This window comes from Lepisma saccharinum, chromosome 7, assembly GCF_977018435.1.
Source record: "Lepisma saccharinum chromosome 7, izLepSacc3.1, whole genome shotgun sequence".
NCBI classification, from domain to species: Eukaryota; Metazoa; Arthropoda; class Insecta; order Zygentoma; family Lepismatidae; genus Lepisma; species Lepisma saccharinum.
The window spans coordinates 94,541,202-94,566,311 of NC_139235.1; the positions used below are offsets into that span (position 1 = coordinate 94,541,202).

At 37.0% G+C, this 25,110-nt stretch overlaps 1 protein-coding gene across 3 annotated transcripts in view; it reads left to right on the top strand.

Annotated features, from left to right (window-relative positions):
* LOC145990036 (FGGY carbohydrate kinase domain-containing protein) overlaps positions 1 to 14,306 on the top strand; it is a 60,322-nt gene extending 46,016 nt beyond the window's left edge. For all 3 annotated transcript variants that reach the window (XM_083125666.1, XM_083125665.1, XM_083125667.1), the window contains exons 8-11: positions 3,034 to 3,184; positions 9,143 to 9,217; positions 11,353 to 11,630; positions 12,217 to 14,306. In XM_083125666.1, coding sequence (XP_082981792.1) covers positions 3,034 to 3,184; positions 9,143 to 9,217; positions 11,353 to 11,630; positions 12,217 to 12,307 — 595 coding nt within the window. In that variant the 3' untranslated portion in view covers positions 12,308 to 14,306. The remainder of the gene's footprint in view (positions 1 to 3,033; positions 3,185 to 9,142; positions 9,218 to 11,352; positions 11,631 to 12,216) is intronic.
* Positions 14,307 to 25,110: the final 10,804 nt, after the last annotated feature.

Here is a 25,110-nt window from a genome sequence, read left to right on the forward strand (position 1 = left end):
AAAATCCGAGTTCTGATAATATCCAATAGCATAGCCCATGAGGGCCAGGGTGTACCTACCAACAGCCGACATCACTGCAACCTGTTGAGGTAGGAGATCATCTAATCAGTTATGGGGTGATGTGTGGTCAGCAGAATGGGTGTCCAGTCGTTGTTGTAGGTTTCCATGACCAAGTTCCACTACTCATTCATAGCTCTCCAATTTCCTCAGTGGCCACCAGTCCCATACACATTCTGAAATCTTAGGAAAAGTTGTTATGCTTCTCCAAGTAGATTTGAACTCCCAAAGCTTGTGCCTTAGACTGTGCAGCCACAGTGCAGGACTACAACACAAATATACTGAAACAATTTCCATGCTTAAAAGGAATGAATATGCATTAATACAAATAAATAAATAAAACTATCCACTTTGTAAACCTTTGATTGAGTTTATTTTACTTTCCTTGTCTGCAGCTTTTGGCTAATCGTGAAGATGAGGATGAGTAAATATGATATTGATGATGGCAGGCCCGTACCCAGAACTTTTTTTTGAGGGAGGGGCCAGAACAGAAAATGTATTGTGTATATGTATAGATGGCGGAGAGAGAGAGAGAATATAATATTACAAAATAGTTCAAATTGTTCTGTGTGCTGCAAATTAACAATGTTTTCAAATTTCCATTGATTTTCTTATGCCAGCGCCATTGAAAAGTCAAGTTAATTCTATGTTTAAATTAAATGATACGTATTCATAATTATTATTACAATAAGGAACATGTCTAAATGTGAATTAAGAAAAAAATTAATAAAGAGACATTTTCACATCACAACTGCAGTTCGAATAAAGTCGGGATATGGATTAAAAGTAATGGACTATTCTGACTAAATCGGCAAATCGGACGTCTGGTATCCTTGCATGAATTGATACAATTGATACAATTGCACATTGCAGACTTCTGCTATCCTTCCTCTCTTCACAACAAACACATTCACTTATGCAAGAACAAAATTGAAATATTTACAAATTTGAAAAATAGTGAATGTTATTTTTGTAACTTTTTATAGGTTCACATTTAAATATTTCATGGTTTGAGGGGGGGAATGGCCCCCATGCCCCCCCACCCCCTAGGTACGGGCCTGGATGAAGGGACACTTGCAGAGAACACCATGCTCAGGCTTGGACCAGGTCTGGACCCCTGGCATTGTAGCACCCTGCGTTAACCACTCTGCCACGGAGGTCAATGTGCCGAACTTAGAAATTCATTTACTACACATACAATTTGAATGTTTCTTATTATAAGACATAACTGCAATGTTTTATAGACTACATGGGAAGATCAAGAACCCTGGTTAGAATTAAATAGATTTAAATATTTTGTAATTGGACACTTTCCCATAATGCAACTTCTCTGAGTTTGAAACAACATCAGCCACAACCATATTATTTTTGTTTACTTTCACTTCTATGGATTTTTAATCTTATTTCGAAAGTTAGTGCGAACTTCAAATAGAATTAATGGAAAGTCTCCTGACATTTTTATCAAAAAGCATCTTATTGACAAAATTGACAGTACTGCTAAAAAGAACTCTAGAATAGAAGACAGACTTAGCCTGGACAGACCTGGTTTTTTAGTGCTGTCCGGGGTGATGTCCGGGATTGCAAAATGTCCGGGATTTTGAGAATCTGAACATGAAAATAGCTACCAGTATTGAATATTCACAACCAGAATTTATGACCAGCAAGGATCGATCGATTATAAGGATCGATTCTTTTCTTTCTTCGAGAAATCAACTTCCGAACATCTCCGTTTCCCTACTTCCGTGAGCATCTTGGTTGTCTTGCAAGCATGTGAAGTAACTCATCTACACGTTTTTGATAATTATAACTATTTACAAGGGCTTTGCATTTGGCAATGGGCAAATGAAAGTGTCTATTTAAAGTTTACCTGCATCAGGAATACAAATTCTTGAAATTGTGTAACGACAGTAACAGTGAACGTGTGCAATGTACACTCTGTAATGGAGTATTTTCTCTTGCGCATAAAGGAAGAGGTGATATTGAAGACCACGTGAAAACATGTTAAACATAGGAGTGCTATTAATGCTACTGCTTCAGCAAACATAAGAGATTTTAGAAAATAATGTTAATATTTTTTCTTGTACAATTTATAGTTTAATGTTCCAATAAAATGTTAAGGCTTTTAAGTAATTTCAATTTATTTTTGTAAAAAAAAAAATATTCAACAGTAACGAGTTGATCGCGAATATGTTCTGGTTTGGACACAAAAAAATATGGTAAGCCTACCTAATGGTAATACTCGGATATCAAATGTAAATTAATTTGCCACTTATATACGCACACATCATTCTCAAACACTTCAGTAAAAATAGGTTACTGTGCCAATACTGCTATCAAAATGATAAAATGATTGGTATCATAATAAAAAATAACAGAATCTATTTTCTAGTAAGTACAACTGCTAGGGGCTTCTCTTGAATACCCATATTTTTTTTTAATAAAAAGGTAGCGCAAAAGTAGTGAATTAGCGAGTAGTGAAAAGGAGTAGCGTAGCGATCTACTTTTTGGTAAATGTAGCTGTAGCTGTACGAAAGCTACATTTGGGAAGAGTAGCTGTAGTGAAGCTACTTTTAAAATGTAGCATTCTGATCACTGGTTGTTCTATGCTGTTTATCTTTGCTTGGTACAACCTAGACTAAATGAAACCCCAGACAAAATAGTCTAAGGGACTCAAGTCTGAGAACAAGTCGTCCAAAGCCTTGGTGAGCCATGGCCATTCTACCTATCGTGGAAGGTGTCAGGTAGTCCCGAACGATTCTGGCAAAATGGGTTGGTGCACCATCTTGCTGGAAAACAACAGTGTATTTTATCCCATCCTGAAAACCACTCATTACAATATTAGGAAAATGTCAAGAGCCTTTTGAACCACCCTGTATATTAATTAGTGTATTTATTAATATTACAACTGCATAATGAATGCAAGGATTAAAATATTGGAATGTAATCAAATATTGTGTTCTTTCTTTTTCAACAAAGCTCCATTCAAGATTCTTTAAATGGCTTACTAGAAGTTATGTGCAGAAAGAAGGAAGTACCCACAGTCTCCTATTTGGCAAAGGACTTGCATGTGTGGCCAGATTTCCATGGAAACCGCTCACCAGTGGCAGACCCAACATTACTCGGAATGGTGATTTATTTTTAGTGATTAGAATTAGAATAAGGAGAACACAAGACTAAACTTTTCTTCCTGTACACCTAGAATTTGTGGCAGTGTTTGGAAAGCTAATCTTTAAATCATATAATATAATACATATAACAATATCCTAACTATTCTCTGCACTTCAATCCCTGAAGACGAGAGTGACGTTAGCTCTCGAAAGCTCAGAAGCCTATCCGGGAATCACCTGATTGATATCCCGAGAAAACCTCTTCATCATTTTATTCTGTTTGCATGCAGCTATACACTATAGGTTCATCACTGCCATTGACATTTTTTTTTTTTATGTCTAATAATATGACAAAGTATGTCATTAAGCTTTCCTGCCGATGATTGAAGAAAAGATTCCCTTGGGCTATTGACATCTACCCTGAAGATGAGTGTGACGTTAGCTCTCGAAAGCTTGGAATCCTTTCCACAACTCACCTGGTCGATAGCCCGAGAGAATATTTTCAATCTTACAATTACATTAACATGATGTTAGTATTCTACAGGAATAGGATCATGCTAGCAGAGAAGCCAATAGGATGAGACAAACCCCATACCAATCTGCTGATGACAATCATATTTAGATATTAATTTTCATTAAATGTTAATTAACTTAATATATCTTTAATATAAAGATATACAGTAATACAATAAAAGTTAAATTCCTATACTTGAAAATGAAGAGGGGTGTAAGGGGTAACCTTTCACGTAGTACACCCAATTGTCAACCTCACTTGCACATAGTACACCCTGGACTGCATTTTGCAGACGAACGAGGCTCTGGCGACTGGCCCTATAGCCAGTATAATTCTGTGTTTTGTCCTTATGTAGCGGCGGTGCCAGGATTATTCATCTAGTGGTGCTGAGGGGGTGCAGAAAGAAATTTAGGGGGTGCGATGCTGAAAATAAAGAAAACATGAGACACGCATGCAACCATTCAAAACTGGAGGAGCAAGGTGCCTAAAATGGGGAGGGAGACTGTGCTCCCCTTGCCTTCTCCATGGATGTCCATGATGATGTGTATTAAGTCTTATACTCCAAGAAAGTGGTCGTACATATACGCATTGCAGTCTTATTGAACTATGTAGTGAAATACAAAATGAAATTACCCTTGCATTTAAAAATACAATTTTTGAACCTTTTCAGTGTAACCAATGGGGGTACAAAATACATAGTACATGGAATGGGCGTGTGCACGAAGGAAAGTGGGGGCAATCCCCCCCCTAATCATGGAGATCCACAGTTTTTTCCCCACAGAGGGGCATGCAAGGTTTTTTTCCGGAGGTAAACGAGGCATATTACCCCGATAATAGTGATGCTTCTTAATTAAACACCACTTGAATTTGTAATTATTGTGTTCCTGCATTCCCATTATAATAATTAATGTAAATTACTGTGACTGAAATCAAATTACACGTGACATATATGTATTTTTACGGTGACATTCGTTTTCTAAAGGAAAGGTGTGGCCGTCCTTGACCTCCCTTACAGCCCCTATATTATTATGCTCTCTTCTGGAAATTTAGTGTACAGAAATCTTATCGTCGTTATTAAACAATATTTTGCTCTCAAAGAAAATGAAGCATTTTCAATCTGATAAAAGTTGAGAGGAACGGGGGGGTATTTCCTATGAAATTGAAGTACTATTCCGCTTCGTGGGTCACACACACACTCTCCTGTTTTGTACCTATCAGTACAATAAAATAGTGAGATGAAATGAGGTTTTCTTACCCAACTGAATTTTCATCAAGACTCCCCCCTTCCTTTCCCTAATCAGAGTTTGCGCGCATGCCTATTGTGCATAGTAAGTACAGCTCACAGCTCACGAGAAGATCCCCAAACAAGGGGTGACTGGGAGCGGGTGTGAAGGGAAGGACCGGTTCATTTGCAGATTTTACGCTGCGGCTTTTCGAAGTGTGTGGGAGTTGATTTGCGTCAATCACGCAGAGCGTGTGTCCGCAGCAACAGTTTGCTGCTTTTCTTTCAGTAGCCAGAATACTTTTGTATTGCTTATCCTGTGCATTATTTAGACTGTATTTCAAAGAATTGTAAAAAGAATATACGGCAACGACTTTATGGTTACCAGGTGGCAAGCTTTAAAAAAGAAGGCATTTTTAGATTGCAAAATGTTGTTAACTTTAGACGAAGACACACGTTTTTTGCTTACTGGTGTTTTGGTGGGCTTATAGATCACACACCCCTGTAAAATAATTTTGCACCATTTCCGTATAACTAATAATAGGCCTCATTGTAGGCAAATGTCTGAATATTCTAATATTTATTCACTATGCTCCTAATATTATATGGTTGTGAAGCTTGGTCTCTTACTTTAAAAGAATAACATAAATTGACATTCTGCCTCTGAGTTTCTTCTTCCAGGCCTAAAGTCAGGAAACCGTTTTAGTAAGTCGTCACTAAAAACACATTTGCATTTTGGCATGGTTCACATCGCTGATCGACAGAACTTCACTTCTCCACTGCCATGTAACAACTAAGAGTACGGCAGTTAAAAAAATACTGTTTATTTCTGAATTCTGTCATGAAACTCAAATCAAAGTAAGCCACGGCGAATTGCATATTCTTACCTATTGTCAGAAACTTGCTCCTCACCAAGAGCCGCGGTAGATGTCACAAATGCTTTCAAATCAAAACCTCACATGGCGCAGCGCTGACAACAGAAGAGACGCAAGTCCAACAATTTTTCTTTGTTGCAAGAAAAGTTTTTTCCTTTGGGCTTGCAACTGATTTCTTTACTTTGAAATTGAAAACGGAAACAATATTAACAATTATTTACAAATACATTTCGTTACTAATCTTGAAGTTAAGCAGTTGTCTACACCCCCAAATAATCGGATATTTCCAAATTTTCATAAAAACCTGCCCGGAGCATTTTTAGTACCCGAAAAACAGGATTTGTCTGGGTAAAATAACTTCTGGTAACCCTAAATGACTTGCGTTGCTGCACCGGTTACAGCAAGCCCACATGTGTGTTTCACCCAGGGTGCACACCCCTGACCCTAATAGTGGAGTCGTCTGCCGCTACGTCACTTTACTTCCGTCAGGGATCTTCTCCTGAGCGGTCAGCTGTACATAATATGTACCTTCCGTCTGCCACTTCAGGACAAAATGCAAAGTGCACAGAGAGTTCGCCTTCGTTATAAACCCTTCTGCCGCACTATCCCAGACCCCAACAATGAACCGCAAAATTTATTCGTAAACACTGGGCCTCTTCCTAACAGTTTTTGAAAAATCCTGAAATAGTTCGTTTACTAGACATGTTAACGAGGAACAAATACATGGAACGTATTAACAAGAGAACCATTCTTCACGTTACAACTTGCATTAAATAATTTCCCGAACTCGACTTGGTGATACCTTGAAATCAGCTGCAATTTTTACTCCAGTGTGAGGAAGAACAAATAGGTGGAAAATAAAGCCGTTTATCAACAATGCAAAAAAGATAAAGAAAAAACATAACTCACATTAAGCTATAGGCAATTATCAAAAACTACAAACAGACCACTTGAAGAAACAAAGAAGAAAAAAATCATAACAACAATGCTGACGAAAGAAAAAAAAATGGCCGCTGATTTCTAGAGAGGCTACCGCCAGTACAGGAAATTATGTATATTGTATCGGCATCTCTTTCAGTACTTGCCTGTTGCGTACAATAATAACAGTCTTACTTCAGTACATAACATTCGGTGCTCAGTATGACATGACATAGTATGACACTCTAAGGGTTAGTGTTTTCACTTGAACATAGGGGGTGCTGAAGGGGGTGCAAAAGAAAATTGAGGGTTGTGCAAGCACCCCCTCGCACCCACCTGGCCCCACCTTTGTCCTTATTTGTGCTTAGTGCCTCTTTACAGCCTCAGCTTTTAACTGGTCAGAATATTTTAATATTTTAGTTATGATACGACATTACAGTTATGTAATTTTAGTTCTGGTAAGGGGCTGGATCTCGTATAAAGTGACGGGTGCAAAATAGCCTACGTGCTGACACACCAAAAATTTTAAATACAAATGCAAATTGAAAATGAAGATTAATGGCTTTGTTTATTTATTTTTGGAAACCATAACTAACTAACTAACTCTCTAGCCTTCTTAAACCCGAAGGTTCATGGCTGCAGCAACACAGGCCTTCCATCTTTCCCTATCTTGAGCAAGATCTATATACTCTTTTCCATCCCTACCGATTCCCTTAGGTCCATCTCAACGTTGTCCCTTCATCTTCGTCTTGGCCTCCCTACAGGTCTCTTACCATCAGGTTTCCCAACAAGAATCCTGTAAACTCCTCTTTCCTCTCCCATTCGTGCCACATGGCCTGCCCACCTAAGTCTTCTTGATTTAATTATTCTAATAATATCTGGACATGAATACAAATTATGTAGTTCTAAATTATGTAACCTTCTCCACTCACCTGTCTCCTCATCCCTTTTAGGTCGAAAGATTTTCCTAAGGATCTTATTTTCAAATACTCTCAATTTATGCTCCTCTTTCAATGTAAGGGACCAAGTTTCACATCCATATAATACTACAGGCAAAATTACGGTTTTGTATATTTTAACTTTTAGTTTCTTAGATATTAAACGAGAAGACAAAAGTTTATGAAGAGAGAAGTAACATGCATTTCCTGAATTAAGCCTACTTTTTATTTCCTCTTTAATATAATTTTCATTTGTTAATATTACTCCTAAGTATTTGAATTTGGAAACTGGTTCAAACGAGTTGTTATCAATAATTAGATTTTGATTATTACCTAACCCTTGGTTTCGGCCTGTAAGCATATATTTAGTTTTCTCTTTGTTAACTTCCAAACCTATCTCTTTAGCAGTTTTGAAAAATATTTTAGCATTATTCTTAATTGTATTCACATGATTCCCTAGTAAGTCTACATCATCTGCATATGCTAACAACTGAGTCACACCATTTAATTTTAGTCCTTCTTTAGTTTCTCTTACCTTCCTAACAGCATATTCTAAGGCAAAATTAAAGAGCAATGGAGATATTGCATCTCCTTGTTTTAACCCATCATGAATTGTAAATTTGTCAGACACATTAATACCCACACGAATTTTACTTTCTGTTTCACTGGTGCATATTTTTATCATACTAACAAGCTTCTTAGGTATTCCAAACTCTACTAATATATTATATAATTTATCTCTTTTGACCGAATCATATGCTTTTTCGAAATCAATGAATAGAAACCATAATTTTGCTAATTATTATTGAAGCATGAAACTAGGAAACTCTTCTTGAATAGTTCATATGACTTTACTCCATCCTTCTCATGGTGAAACCACGGAACATGCCACAGTTGATGACTGAAACCACATCTTGTCCCTCTTCTTGGCTGTTCCTCTCTGTGTATTGCCACTGCAATGCCCAGCGACACATCCATAGGAATGGAATTAACACACCAAGACTGAAAAAAAACCAAGAGAGAATGTTCACTTCACCCTCTGCCTGTTCTGTCATGGAGGGGCAGTGGGAAGAAGCTTGGCAAATCAGAACTAACTTTCCTTTGTCGGTGTGTACTATACAACAAGATTTATGGGTGTAATTTTCCTCCGATGAGGAAAATTAAGGGTATTATAAAAAGTCCTGGACTGTATGTAGATGATTGCCGTAAATTATATGCTCTTATGGCCTTGGCTTCATAAAATAAATACACTTAAGGCACATGAAGGCATAATTTTCATGATAAAAGAATAACATTTTTCTCACCAACAATCCACGAATAATTGACACCCTTGTGTCTTAACTATTTGCAGACTCTCATACCAAAAGTGTAGGCAGACCTTATTTTGTAACATAGAAGGTAACAAACGGCATGTAATTTTCACAGGGAATCGTACGAAAATGAAAAATTATCGAGAAATGTTGGGTTTGCTAGTGTGAGAATCACCCTTTTGACTATTTCTTTCCTTCCAGATATCTGGATTAGACCTTTCCTCAGATGAAGAGAGTTTAGCATTGTTATACCTGGCAACAATCCAGGCATTATCTGTAAGTACTTTTGCACATTAAGAATCCAAAACTTGATGTTAATCTTCTATCCTTCATTGATTTTCTGTCTTTAAAGAATCTATGAGCAACATCTACAAAGTGCTACAAATATCCCTGCTGGAAATTTCTCCTGTTTTCAGTAGACAGAATCTACGGGTTATCAACTGTACTCTACTGTGTCTCGGAAATCTACTGAAACTCAATGGCTTCCTACTGAATAAGTTCAGTAGGCCTACTGTACATGTACAGTAAAAGAAATACAAGTGAAATATTCTCTTCAGTAGCACATATAATATTGTATACAGTGTATGTAACTCAACATGTTGGCTATAAATATAACTTTTCATTCCTCCTGATTAACAATTTGTTTTTATATCTGTTTGAAATTCTCAACACAGTAGATGCTTCAAAACACCTATAGATCTACTGAAAACAGTACAGTAGAGAAATTACAGGTGAAAATACTTCTTCAGTATTATATTTAATATGTATGTAGTGTTTTTAGCTTAAAATGGTGGCTATAAGTATTATATTTCATTCATCCTTATTAACAATTTTTATTTATATCTTGCTTGAAAATCTGAACACAGTAGATGTTTCAAGACACCTATAGATCTACAAAACAGTAGACAAAATTTTCAGCAGGGATTCCAGACCATAAACATCTCAAAGCAAAATAATATTTTATGCTCTATGTTGGAAAACACATCTTTATTAATATTAATATGAAAGCCCAAGCAGTTAGTGCATGATTAATATCAGATGTAAATCAATATTAGATTTCCTATCATTATCAGTATAATAGTACATCACTTTACAAATGGAAAGGATGGTTTACTTCTGTATGGGTTGACTGATTGATTTAGTTTATTTTACTTTTGCATTTCTGCCGCTTTTAGCTAATTGCGAAGATGAGGATGAGTGATGATATGATTAAATTGATGAAGGAACACACAAAAATCACCCATGCCCAGGCTGGGATTCAAACCTGGGACGCATGGCATCATGCAGCTGTGTACCAATCACTCCACCATGGAGGTCAGCTGTTTCTGTATGTGCATTAAGATACAGGGTGGGCTAAAAGTAGGTATACAGTATATAGTATATTTGTGATAGGATAATGGTATTAAAGTAATGCATAATGGTTTGTTTTATTATTATTCTTAAATTGATTTTATGAATATTTCATTGATGATTCTTTCCAGATATTGGCATTTAGTTAGTTTAACCTTTATTTACTGTATACATACTTTTGGCCCACCCTATATAATGAATGGTAAATTGTCAAATGTGGGAGAATGTAAAACCGGCATTAAACCAAAATTATGTATTTTTTTGAAGAAAAATGCATATTAGCCCATTATTAGTTACTTGAGTTTGCTCTCAAAATATAAAAATACCTTAACTATTTGAAGTTGAACGATTTACCATAACTTAATGCCAGAAAACAAATAACTCTTGGAATAGATTCGAAAACTTAAACTGTCACGCACTTACTGACAAGCCAAATGGATGCGTTACATGGCCAACCACTGTTTATCTCGTTAATTGCATGTTTATACGTGGTGGCCACCATCAAAGTGAGAGCTTTCTATTTCTACCACTTGGCAGCGCCACCGTACATTGGGCTGCGTTGAATGCAGACCGCTTTTTAGCATTGACAAGGGACTAGCAGAGAGGGAAGTGGAAGCAATGCTTACGTTAGAGTTAACATGCAGATGTACTGGCAGTCCCCGAGAGGAAAGTGGCTTCATATACCAGTTTGCCGCTTGTTGCGTGCCAAGTGAATTTGAAAGCTCCACACAGCGCAACGAGACGCAGTAAGATAGCGGAAGTATAAATATTTAATTTTTGCACTAATGGCAACAAAATATAATTTGTTTGGGGGGAGGGGCTGCAGTCCTGCAGCCCCCTTCATCAGCTGCCACTGCTGTGTCCATTAATGGGGTTGGTTTGGAACCACCGTCTTTTGGCCAAGCTTTCCTAAAATAAATATAAAAAAATCATACCCATGCAAGATGTTAAAATATAGAAATATAACTCTGACTGCTAAAAAATAAAATATAATCCCCTTTAAAAAGTTTCTCTGCTTGTTCTGCTTGAATTTGTTATTAAAACTTTTGTTACTTCTACAGTATGGAACTAAGCACATCATTCAAGAACTACAGTCAGCTGGGCACAGGATAGAATCAGTACTGTTGTGTGGTGGACTCAGCAAGAATCAGCTCTTTGTCCAAACCCAAGCTGATGTGCTCGGCCTCCCAGTAATTTGCCCAGAGGAGGAAGAGTCTGTACTCATAGGTTCTGCAATTCTTGGTGCATGTGCTGCTGGTGTATTTCCTGATATGGACACGGCCATTCGTAAAATGGGAGGTACAGCTAAAGTGATTCGTCCTCAGAGTATAGGAAAGAAGTAAGTTCGTTTTAGGCTTGTGTTGAACCCTTTCAGACAAGTGATCAGCATAATCCATCGTACAATTGCTGGCCAATAAGATGAGTGATGGACATAGCCCATTATTTACTATAAAATTCTATTGTGAATGAATGACGTGCTATAATCACGTTGCATTTTGTATGTGTGCATGTGTGTTGTGACCACTTATTTCAAATTCCGACCGCTAGATGTACCATTTTCTTCATTTTTGAATTTAGCTTGTACTCGTATCGAATTAGGTTGCACTTTTGTTTACACTCTTGAGAAGAGCATTGAATAATTTATATGCATATTGTGGAAATATTTTTTTCGAGGATTTCACTTCTCCGTTCATATTCTGTGATATTTCTTAATAAATGTAAAGTTTTGCCACAGTTATCTGTCAGAAGCATATTCAGTATTTTACATGACATCAAAAATGTATTTAATTTTGAACTTGAACTCTATTCTTACTCTTATGAACAAAGGTGTTTTCTATCATGAAAGATAATAAAAAGTTGGGTATGTTGAAGATTGTGGTTTTACAGATCATGTGTAATAAATGTTCACATCTGTCACTTTTCAGATTTCATGACAAGAAGTACAAGGTGTTCTTAAAAATGCTGGAGGACCAAAGAAGTTACAAGGAAATTATGTCTCAAGATCAGCAACAATAACAATTGTGCCTTCTTTGTTAATTAGGGTAGTTTTTTACCATTGTTCTTTTACTCATTTTAAAGCATACTCATCCACTTGTTAGACACTTGCAGGGACCTGTTCAATGAAGAAAGTAAGTTCAGGAAACAAGGTACTATATACTAGTTACATATGTATTTTATGGGACTCGTTACTTGGTATATTCCCTTCGATGATAATGATATTTCATATTCCATGGATGTTGGGTAGACAATCAGTGGTGTGCTCGGGATTTTCAAAAGGGGGAGGGTGTTACGTTTACATTTTGCCACGTTTTCCTGCTTTTGAAGTTATTTTTTTAGGAATACTGGGCCAATTGGATGGTTATGACCCCCTCCCATCCCCCCCTGGGGATGCAATTATTTGAAGATATGTGTGTATTTACACAAGAGCAATACCATTCAATTTATAACCTTCCTAATTAGTGTTTTAAAGCATTGTGCACTATCTCTTCCCACAAATACATAGATTGCATCATTGTTTACTTAACTGAAAAAAAGCAACCAAAAGCAAATTCTGTGGTGCAACACCTCCGAAGGGGCAAGGGCTGTCTGCCAATCTACTCTTCATTGCGTACAGGTGTGGAGCACTTTGTCGCAGCTTTCTGACTTTCTTGGTTAGTTTTTCCTCTCTTATTCTCACCAAAATCTTGGAACTTCCATCAGGGTATCAAGCTAAGCATACACACAAAAAAAAGATTTTGGTGATTTCATTGGAAGTAAAGGGTATTGTCTATCTGACAATACAAGATTATAAGACATTTAGCAATTATTGAAAGAAAATAACTTTGGTTGCCTTGATGGTGAAAAGGTCAATCCATTGCACTGAAACTGAAAGAGAAATATCCATACTCTCTTTTATGACCACTTTCCATTTCCTGCAAGAAATTTCAACTTCAATGTTATATCTTAGAAGAGATAAAGGTCATGTAGCATCCTTACTGAATGCAAAGCTTACTTGGATATGATTACATTAATGTAGCTCCAGGGACCCTTTTGTCTATTTTGTCATCTGGAGGGAGGGGGAATGGGGTTCCCCTGCACCCCCTCCCCCACTTCGAGCACTGCCAGCAATATTGTGAGTAGCAAAACTTCCATGAACCTTGCAATAAGATTGTCATTGTTTTTAAAAATAAGATCTATTTTTTTGACAAATGATTGACTCACCAAACATATGCTGTAACTGTAGCAACATGCATCTAGAGTGCATTTTGGTTTATCGGATGTTAAAATACCTTGTTCACTGAACAAACTATTCATTATTATTACTAGTAATACAACTTTTTATTTCATTCATATGGTGTGGTTTTAAAACATGTATGTATATAATTATTTCACAAGTTGTAATCTTACCCTTTATTTTTATAAAGAACATTCCAATGTATTATTAACCTGTTCTTGAAACAGTGCATACATTCCATCATTAATTGCCCAAATTTGTATGAGACTTATGTGACTCCATTATGCTTTTTTGCAGTCTATTTTTTCCGTTTTACCATATATCGCATATTCTTAATATATTTTACAGAAAATCAAAGGCAATGGAAGAGCAGTACCCACCAAACCCTCTTCAGTATACCATACCTTCCATGCATTTCTTGTATTTACAAAAGTATATATGACTGTGCTCAATGATATTAATCTAAGTCATAGCTTAGATATTAGACTGTATTGTAAGAGACCATATTAATATAATTCAAAAGAGAAGTTATTTTTTATATATTGAAATTTATGAATGTATTCTTAACAAATGATATAATTTTTATAAAATGGTATATTTTATGTTATTTTTTTGTAATTTCTCATTCAGACTGTGAAGGTTGAGTATGTGAAAAATGTGTGTCTAAAATGTTCTCTCTTTATCAAGTTTGCTGCAAAATAAAAACAATTATTATCGAAAAATGTGATGAAATATGTTCCAATGTGTGTGAATTTTTAACATTGAAATGCACTGTTGAAGCTGTACATGGGCACAAAGCTTAATGAGAATGAAAAATGCTTTGTTGCCACATGGTTCATCCTTAAAGGTGGCATTTTTGTTGTAACAATTATGTATTGTGCTAGGTAAATTAAGAATTGATGGTGATTAAAGTCAAACAGTACAAACATATAACATGTGGAAGGCCACATACCCCTAGAAAAGGCAAAACAGTCCCTATTGAAGATCTCGCTACATTACTACATAGCATACGCTGCCATTGTCATTGTATGAATGTCTGCATAGTGTCGATTGGTACTATTGCATGGCATTGTCTGTCATTTTCTTCAATGGATAATCCGTGACCAGTGGCAGCTCGTGGTGAGTCATACTGGAGGGGCGATATTTTGTCGACTAGTAATGTGAGTTTAAATGACGAATTTCTAATTTATTTAACAGCCAAGGTGATAAGAAATTGTGATATTCGTTTTTATCCAATACAATGATTTACACGCTAGCACCTATTATTTAATAGTAACAGAAATAATAATAATAAAAAAAAGACTGAATTTTTCCAGTTATGCCATGGATCCCAGGCTTGAATTCCGACCTAGGCATGATTCTTCTTTGTGAGTATCGCTTCATCACTTTCATCATTTCGTTACTTATCCTCATCGTCACAATTAGCCAAAATTGGAAGAGAAGCGACATTAAGTAAAAGAAATCAAACAAGAGTTTGTGTTTCTTTCATTTACCGATAATGTTCTTTTAATTTTCCTCATTGAAAATCACATTACTTATTACTCTACGCTCACCTCATAAGTGAATAAGATTGTGGAATACAGAATGATTTTTTCAAATGGTGGTAATTTTTTACCTTGCGTTAATAATGTCCTTGCTTCTGGCAACTCTTCATGGTTGACAGTTCTTCGGAAAGATAGGCCAACTTCAGATAGTTGTTATAATTTGGGACGTTGAAAGCAGTCATCTTTCCACGTGTGTTTTTTTCTCCATCTGCCTTCCCCCCCCCCCCCCTCACCAGATCTTACCAGAGAATGCTCGCAGGCAGAGATTATATCCTTGTAAAGCATATGCGCAAGGGAGGATGGCACCCTGCCAGATTTCTTTCACTGTAAGAGCCAAAGATAGGAATTCTAGCTTTCCTGGCGACATGATTTGAATGAGTGTTCTCGGGTTATCAGTCAGGTTAAGTCTATGTTAGCATCCAACGTTTCAAGCACACACATTCCTCCCATCATCAGCATATCACGGTTTTTATATGTGGTGTCCACTTAATTTAGTTTCATTACCATAAGAAAACTAAATTAATTCTAATTTCATTCTAATTGTCTCATTTATTGCTTCTATATCTTAAGCTCTGAAATATCATACTTCATTTCTGAAACAAACCTTAGTTTGAAGAATCTATTTTATAATTTTCATAGCCCTTTGCATTGTTCTATAATCCTACAAAGTAAATAATGTGCAAAAATGTCACAAAATTTGTCACACCTGTCACAGACAAAAAAATGTTTAAAGAAAGTATGTAGTAATATTTTTAGAAACTAAAAGCATCTAAATGTCGAGTAAAGTTTGCTTTGTAAAAATAAAATAAAAATGTTTCGGTAAAGCCATATATTTCACAGCATTATCTGAAAGACTGAGAAAGTCTCTGAAGTGTCATGCCCATCATAATCACAAAAAATGTATTTTCTGTAGGTGAAAATTGAGATGGGGGAGATATATTCAGAAATTAAATAACTTTCATGAAGGAAAATGAAATTACATGAATTGATAGAGTTACATATTTGAAGGTGCTAAGAAAATAAAGAATGAATGTAAATTTGTCTGAATGTCACAATGAAATTGCCCATAATTAATGTATTTTATTTTGCATAACTTCCTTCATCAACATGGAATCTTCTATTGGCTGAACAGAACTGTTTACCTTCTTCCATCTGAAAACATCTTCAAATTTTATGGAATAGTTTCAACATGTAATGCACTGGATTGAGATTCTGTTGGCTTTTACCTTGGATAGTACATCAACATTTGAGCACATTCATGCTTAAATTTGTACAAGTCAAGTCATTTTGGGGAGGGACTGAAGGCCCTAATGCTTAAGCACTCAGTCTTCCCATATATAGGGTGACCAGACACATACATTCAAAAAAGAGGACACCGCAAAAAAAGGGCTATACATTTGCCATTACTCATAATTTAATCAATATACAAAAATCTTACCAACATTTTGCTCACAGATGCTTTTCAGAAGATCTCTTTTCAAGAACTTCATCTTACCTTTAAGCAAAGAAAGCAATCTCTTAATCTGTTTTTTTTAACAAATTACAAAGAATATCTATAATTTGAAGCACAGAATTTACTCCTTTTCTAATTCTTGGATATTAGACTGAAATATCTCCACAAGTGAATGCAAATGTAACAAGTAAGATTCGCTTAACTTATTACGAAAAACCAAATGAAAATTTTAGGTAGTTTGGATTGGGTAGAGAAATATGATTTCAATGCCATGAACATTTCTAGCACTCTTTGAACAGCAGGGGAAAGTGGCAACCATCTTACACTTTACCCTATATTCGTTTCTTCCATCCTTTAAAACTGGATATTTTCTTGCAAGATCATTACTGAATTTACACTTTCGCTTCGTTATTTCATGAAAGTAAATCTTACTTAATAATCAAAATTCTCACTACGCATTTCTGTATCGCGTATGTATAACTCGAAAAGGAACTGGCCGACCTCTGTGGTGCAGTGGTTACCACACGGCGCCACAACGCCAGAGGCCTCGGTTTCGAATCCCGGCGTGGGCATGGGTGTCCTTAATCAAAATCATCATATCATCACTCCTACTGATCTTTGCGATTAGCCAAAAGTGGCAGAAAAGCAAAGTAAAATAAACTAAATCAATCAACCGAAAGAGAACTGCACAGACTACATGCGTTCCAGCAGTCTCAGCGCTTAATACTAATGACTGGGGTGCGGAAATTTGCCTTTCTTATTCCTTTGTAGTAAACCATAGGCTTTCATGTTTAAACTTTAAAGTTCGTTTCCTGGAGTTTCTATTCCGAAAACACATTTTTATAGTGCCTATAAATTCCTATTTTGATGGTTAGTGCCCATTTTGCTTAATCGCAATTTTTGCATACTTCAGCTTTATCTTACGTGCATTTGGCTTTCACTATATTGAAAAATGTAAGGCTGTATTGATGTTGTACTGACTGAAATCTGGAATTCGCCAGATTTGATAGTCTGAATTGGAACATTGTTTTATATATTTTTTGTTACAATGGTGCAAATTGTTTTTTCATCATTTGTTCAAATTCGCAGTCGTTAGCACAAGCTCTTTTTGTGAGAATTACTTTAACAGACGATTCCTCGCAAATGTGAATTTCGATCAAAAGAGTATTATAGTATGTTAATCGCTAGCACACTTTTATGTATAAACTGAAGTGCTAATACAGTATAACTGTGCATCGTAAGAAGAAAATTTAAATAAGTTCACATCCATTGCCTATTTTAATGTCCTTTTTTTTAATTTTTAGGGTGCCTTTTAAGTGTCTATTTTCGTGCCTTTTCTTAGTTTATGGTGCTTTTAAGTGCCTATTTTCATCATTTTGGTGCCTATTTGACTGCCTATTTCAGAGGTTTTTAGTGCCTTAAATATGCACCCTACTAATGACTCCGTCGGGAAAGTGATCGTATTGAGCTCCCAGATGCTAGGTGAGCATTGCTCGAATTAACATGCACCAAATGAAGCATTCTGTATGCAGCACATTTGCTATGGTCAATGATAGCTATACTCTTTCCAAAAAAGGAGGACATTTACAGATTTCTAAAAAATCCGCCCGGACGCTGGACAGACACCTAAAAAGGAGGACATGTCTGGATAAAAGAGGATGTCTGGTCACCCTACCCATATATATACATATCTCCACAATCATCATCATCCTTCGCTGTTTCCTGCCTCTGGCTGGGTCGGCATAGAAGTCAAGCCTCTCCAATTTTTTCTGGTCTTCCCCCACTCCTCTCTTTCAACAGTGTTCCAATCTTGTCCTTTTGTCCTCTTCTTCTAACATTCTCCACTATCTAATCTTTCCACCGACAACTATTCTCGTCTTTGTCCTTACTACCACTCCTTGTGCATTGTAAGCTCTTACTGGTAGTCTTTCTGCCTCCATCCTTTTCAAGTGTCTGAACTATCTCATCTGTGCCTGATCTATTCTGTCCTGAAGTCCTGTCTGTCGGATCTCCTCATTCCTTATTCTATCCCTTCTAGTCTTCCCCAATATACTCCTTAGAAATTTCATCTCCACTGCCTTCATCTTTGTTTTGTCCAAGTTTCTGCTCCATATGTAATTATTGGCACATGGTATGTGTTGTATATTATACCTTCTTGCATTTCATAGGTACATCCCTGTTCCACATTAATCTTCGAACACTTTGATATATTCCACCACCCATTTGCCCTCTTCTGTTTACCTCCTCATCTATTCTTCCACTTCTCTCAATTATGCTTCCTATATATTTGATTTGAACTAACCTCAACTCGTCCATGTCAATCTTTATTTTTGGTTCATTTCTGGTTCTGTTTCTTGTTGTCATTAGCACCTCAGTCTTTTCTGCACTGAATTTCATTCCTGCTCTTCTTATTTCCTCATTTCCACTATCAAGCTGTCTCTGTACTACTTCTTACCTGTTTCCCCACGACCTTCATCTCTTCCTCTCCTGTCTTCTGCCCGACCCTGTGGCCGAGTGGTTAGCACATAGCGCTGCGACGCCAAGGGTCCCGGGTTCGAATTCCGGTCGGGCTTGGTTGTTTGTGAATGTCCATTCATTAATTTCATCATTTCATCACTCACCCCCATCTTCGCAAATTAGCCAAGAGGCACAAAACGCGAAGTAAAATAAACTAAATCAATCAAATCAAATCAAATCTCCTGTCTTCTTCCCCACCTCTTTGTTAATTGCATCCATTGTACTTATGAAGAGCAGTGGTGAAAGAGCACTTCCCTGTGTTAGTCCGTTACTTATACTGAACCACTCCGTTCTTCCCACTGGTGTCTTCACAGAGCTCTGGTTTGTCTTGTATGTGCTCTGCACTCTACACACTATCTCTTCCTCGACTTCTTTCTCTCTTAGAGCCTTCCAAATCTTTGTTCTGTCTATGCTATCATATGCCTTTTGTATATCTAGGAATGCCATAATCAAATCATATCCATACTCGTAATGCCTTTCCTGTAATTGCCTTATGGTGAATATCGGATCTACTGCTGATCTGCCTCTTCTAAATCCATACTGTTCCTCTCTCATATTCAGCTCTGTTTACTTCCCTTATTCTTTTCTCTAATATTTTCTCATACACCTTTGCTGAGTGGCATTAAGTGTTATTCCTCTGTAGTTTTTACCTTTCTGTCACCCTTCTTGAATATGGGAACTATTAGTCCCTTTGTACAATCTCTTGGCACTTCTCTCTCTTGCCACACTGTTTTCAACACTCTGTACAGCCGCTGCACACCAATCACTCTTGCTTCTAGTATCATTTCCACTGGCACTTCATCTACTCCAGGTGCTCTACCTCTCTTCATTCTCTTCAGAGCTTCCTTCACTTCTTCTGTTCATTTCCTTTTTCATTTTCAGCATTTTTTTAAATGATTTCTCCACATTCTCCTTATTTCATCCTCGTCTTCTGCAACGTTTCCCCTTTCATCCCTTAGCTTACAGCTGTCTCCTCTTTCTCTTCTCCTCTCTCTCTCTCACTAATCCATACAATACTTTCTTGTTTCCATCTACATCTTCTTCTAGCACTTTGGCCCACTCTTCCATCCATTTTCTTCTTTCCTCCTTTACTAATGTTCTTGCCTCTTTTTCCACATACTCTTTCCGTGCATTTTGTGATTTAACTTTAAACCATTTTCTAAATGCATCATTTTTGTTTTTCACTGCCTCTCTAGTTCTTTCATTCCATCATGGTGTTTCTTTCTTTTCTTTCTTCTCCTTCCACATACCTTTTTGGCTGGCTTCAATAATTCTGTTTTAAATATTATCCATTCTGTTTCTACTCCTTTGGGTTCAACTCTTGGCACTTTAATATTCAATATTTCTTGATATTTCTCTTTTATTATCATATCCTTCGATTTCAATTTTTCAACAATATAATTGGAAAATGTTCTTAATTAATGGAATGCACGTCCCATTCCAAACCATAAAAGATATCCAATGTGGTAGGCTGGCCCGTAGCCAGGCAGGGGCCCGGGGGGCTGAACCCCTTCGTGGAACTGGCGTCAGCCCCCCCCTTGGCACTGCCTTAAGCCCCCTTGACATTAGGCAAAACTATTTTCTGTAATTTGTTTGCAGTGAAGAGTGAAAATGTAGACAGCAGGTATTATTTTGCTCGAAACTTTGGTGAAGGATAAATTCACAGAACATGAACAACAGCTCATACATTTCTTCATCTTATTTGTAAGAAGAAGTACACTCCTCACAAAAAGTTTGGAATATCGTTACATTAGACAATAGTTGATATACACGGCCTTGGAAAGCAACAACATATGGTATCTGTCTGGTGGACATTCTCATCTTTTCGCTGACATATGCCACCATGTCTATCACCTATTGCCTAATATAATAATATTCCAAACTTGTTTTGCCTAATATAACAATATTCTAAACTTTTTGTGAGGAGTTTATAAGTAGCAGCAAGTATTTAGAAGATTCTCTTTTCTAGACTCTAGAAGGTTCTTTTACAGGGCAGCTTAATTATCTGTACTTTCGCTGCCCCTGTTACGACTTCCAATTTAGACAGAAATCTGTGACTTTGTTGACATCATCCAAATTCCCTCCGCATTTGTGTCAAAGGTCAACAGCTCCCAAGTTTTCGGAACGAAAGGGAGTTGCATTGCTTCAGCCGGGGGTGGAATGTACTGTAGGCACTATGATTGAATATTGTGCATTTTTTTCTTGTGTGATATAAATATCTGTATCATCAAGAGTAGTATGGAGTGTGCAGTAAGGGATGATTTCAGTAGCAGTCAACACTTTAAAAAAAAAAAAAAAAATTAAAAAATGATGTTTTAAAAGATATAGAAAAATGTAGTATTGTATGATATTTCCCCACATAATTTAATTTCATTTAATACTACTTTTCAACTTTTGAAAATTGGTCTTGGTTTACAACGCCCCCCCCTGATAACCAGTGAGCCCCCTCTGGAAATCAATTCTAGCTACGGGCCTGGTGGTAGGATATGCAAGATTAAAACACCAAAGAATTGGTCAGAAAGCTTTCTTTGCATGTTCTCAAACATAAAGGAGATTTCACACCAAAGTAACAAGCAACACATGTTCCCTCCCTGGAAAAAATCCTGCGGACGTCCATGGCTATGTTGCTTTGGTGCGAAATCTCTCTGAGAATAGAACATCTGAAAGTAAGACTCTAGAAATTTCTTCTGGATGGGGTTGGGACGACATGTGTGTGTGTGTGCTTCAGTGGCGCATCCACAGGAGGGGGGGCATTGCCCCCCCAACCTTGGTCGGAAATGAGTTGTAGGGGCAAGGGGGCAAAATTTGACGGCCAAGTGTATTTGCAGGTGGCAATTACCGCCCAGAACTTCAAATTTCTTGCAAATAAAAATACTTTTCGTAAAATTTTCTTGCTCGCTTTGCTAGCAATGCCTACTTTTCTTAGTCTTAGCAAGTTCAGAACCATAACTAGGGAACGACGGGAGACGGCCTCGGGCGCCGAACGATCTAAATGAAAAAAAGTTGTAAAACTAATTGATTCATTTGTGTTTTTTTTTTAAAGTCTACTTTATGTACAGAAAGGCTAATTGAGACTGGGCCTATAGCTTAAAGTGGGTTCCGAACCACTATGTGCCTCCACCGGGTATCGAACCCGGGACACCTTAATCACAAGGCGATATGCGACGATGTTACCATTACACCATCGGGGAGGCACAAAAGTTGTCAATGATATAATGCCATGGCGTTCCGTTAAATTATTTGTGCCCTATTAAATTAATATTGATTTCAGCCTGCAAACAAATTGGATCCAAAAGTTTTCTTGCTCTCTTCGCTCGCTATTTATATTTGTTTGCTGTAATGCATTGTAAATCACCAGACAGAGAAATGAGACTTGTCTTAATTCATTTTGTTTTAAATGCATGAACAATTGTTTTGAGGAAAACGAGTGTGCACATTTGAGAGACAATTTATGTAATTTTTGCTGTTGGTTTAATGTGAGATGGATGTATTGGTTGGTTGGTACGTATTTAAATAATATATGCTGTATGTAATATTTATTAAAGAAACTTTGAATGCGTACACAATTTAGTGTCCACGTTGCATATATGTGAAACATATATCGTGCATGAAAGTTATGCTAATGTAAAAAGGAATTATATTTGGAATGCCTTTATCAAACATTTTCTGTCTTTCAAAAATAGTTTATGTGCTTGTTTTCCATTATTAATGTGAAATTGAACGTGCTAAAAAAGTAATTCAAATCGTTTGTTCGAACACAAATGCTTTAGCACAAACTTCTACCCCTTTTTTGCGTAATTTACAAGGATAATAACGTCTTTGATACTACCACTACTAATAGTAATAATAATGTTGGTCCTGGGTTCGAAGCCCGGCTTGGGCATGGATGTTTGCGAGTATCCATTCATCATTTTCATCATGCCATCATCCTCATCCCCATCTTCGCAAATTAGCCAAAAGTGGCACAATAAGCAAAGTAAAATAAAGCAAATCAATAATAACAATATTAATAATAATGTTATAATAACATTATTAATATTAACATTTTTATTAACATTATTATTATTAAAATTATTATTACTAATAAGTGGCCGCGGTGGCTCAGTCGGTAACGCGTCTGACTACCATGCTAAAGGTCCAGGGTTCGATCCCCGGCCGGTTCAAATCCGGGAACTTTTCTAACGATGGAAGCGGCCCCGGCGCCCACCCAGCGTCGAATAACATGGGTACCTGGGGGAAACCCTGGGGGGTAAAGGCGGTCAGGGGCGTGATGCTGATCACATCACCCCCACTCACGACCGGATCAAGAAAGTGTGGGGCGTTACCCCCACACCCCCTATACGCCTTCATGGCATGGTGCTATGCACAGGGGAACCCTTTACCTTTTATTATTATTACTAAAATTGTTATTATTATTGGTACGTTTATCCTGGTACTTGGCCCCCCAGACAAAAATTCGTGGTTGCGCCTCTGGTGTGCTTGCACACACATGGAGGCAAGGGCAGGCCCGTAGCCAGAATTTTATTTGGGGGGGGGGCTAATCCCTTACCAGCATGGTCGTCGCCAAAAATATTTGTACAGGGGTCAGGGCATAGATAAAACTAGATTAGTACAAATAACAATAAAAATTATTATTGTTATTTTACAATAATAACTATTATAAGTTATTAAAGATATACCAATTTCAATCTAAATGTATTTATATATTACATAAATAGAGAGACTTTGCTTCTTGATCCACCATATTAGTGAATATCTAACACAATTGTTGTCCATTATTTTTCTTATAATTTGTACAGGTACTGAAAATCAAAGTTATTGTATTTTGTTATTAACTTTTACACAATCGTTAAAAAAGGGTTTAACAGTTAGTGGTAAATTTTACTCATGAAGTTTATATTCTGCGACCGTCTCACAAAGAGAACTATAAGTTTTGAAAGCTGTGGATACATTTATTATTTGGATTAAATATGATAATATAACCTGATTCCTCTATTATATACTTAACTTTTTTCGATGTAATGCAGTTTTTACTGTGGTTATAACTTTATATTTCTGTTATTAACAATCAAAAAAACATTTAAATTAGATATCTGTAGGAATTCGGGGGGGCTAAGTGGGCTGAGGCCCCCCTGGCTAGGGGCTGTGTATGGAGCCATACATCTCCGATAAACTTCCGTAGGGTGCACAGTGATCCAGAAAGCCGAAAAAATAGGCAAAAATGTGGAGCTTGCTATTTGATCCCTAAATCCACACAAATGTGTAAGATTAGCAATTTCAAGGAAAATGAACACTTCGGGATCTATAGAATTGACACGAGCTCGGTTATTTAGATTTTTATACAAAACAAAGTATAGTTTGTGACCTTTTTAAATAAACACTTGTGATAAGTAAGATAAATTTCCCCATGAATATATCACCTTACCATGAAGGCACATTTAGGGTATAGGGACCCACACATTCTCGATCTTGGCAATTTTGGAAGTGATGTGACAAGCATCACGCTCCGGTCGTCTTTACCCCAACCCCGGCTTGCCTCCAGGTACCCATTGATTTAGGCTTGGTGAGCCCCAGAGCCACTTTATGCAGGGAGAAGGCCGGAGAAATTCCGACCTTAGAATCGAACCCGGGTCTCCAGCGCCTTTTAGCTCAACATTAACAAGTTTTTGATCCGCCTGGAAAAGAACCCACAATCAATGATAAGAGCGTAACGATCGGATTAAACGGGGCCATTTTCGACTAGTTCCCAGGAAAATTAAGAAGTTTCGTGGAAATTTTAAGAAGCGAAACACCTTACATTGAAATAATGTCTGCTTGAATAGTTACTATTAGAATTAGTAGACAAACGTGAGTGACTTTCCACTGAACCATAGGGCTATGGCTTCCGGGGTTGACACGCTCCCCCCAACAAGTTCTCTGCTTATTGACGTCTTTATTTCAATTCATTGTCATCACACTGTGTAATCCAGACCGAATGAAAATGGTGATGGACAATTCGGCTACTGTTTCTTTCGCCGTTGGGTGTACAGTGGGATCCATGAATATTACCGTGCAACTTGTCCATCACCAGGTTCGTGCACTTTATTTGACC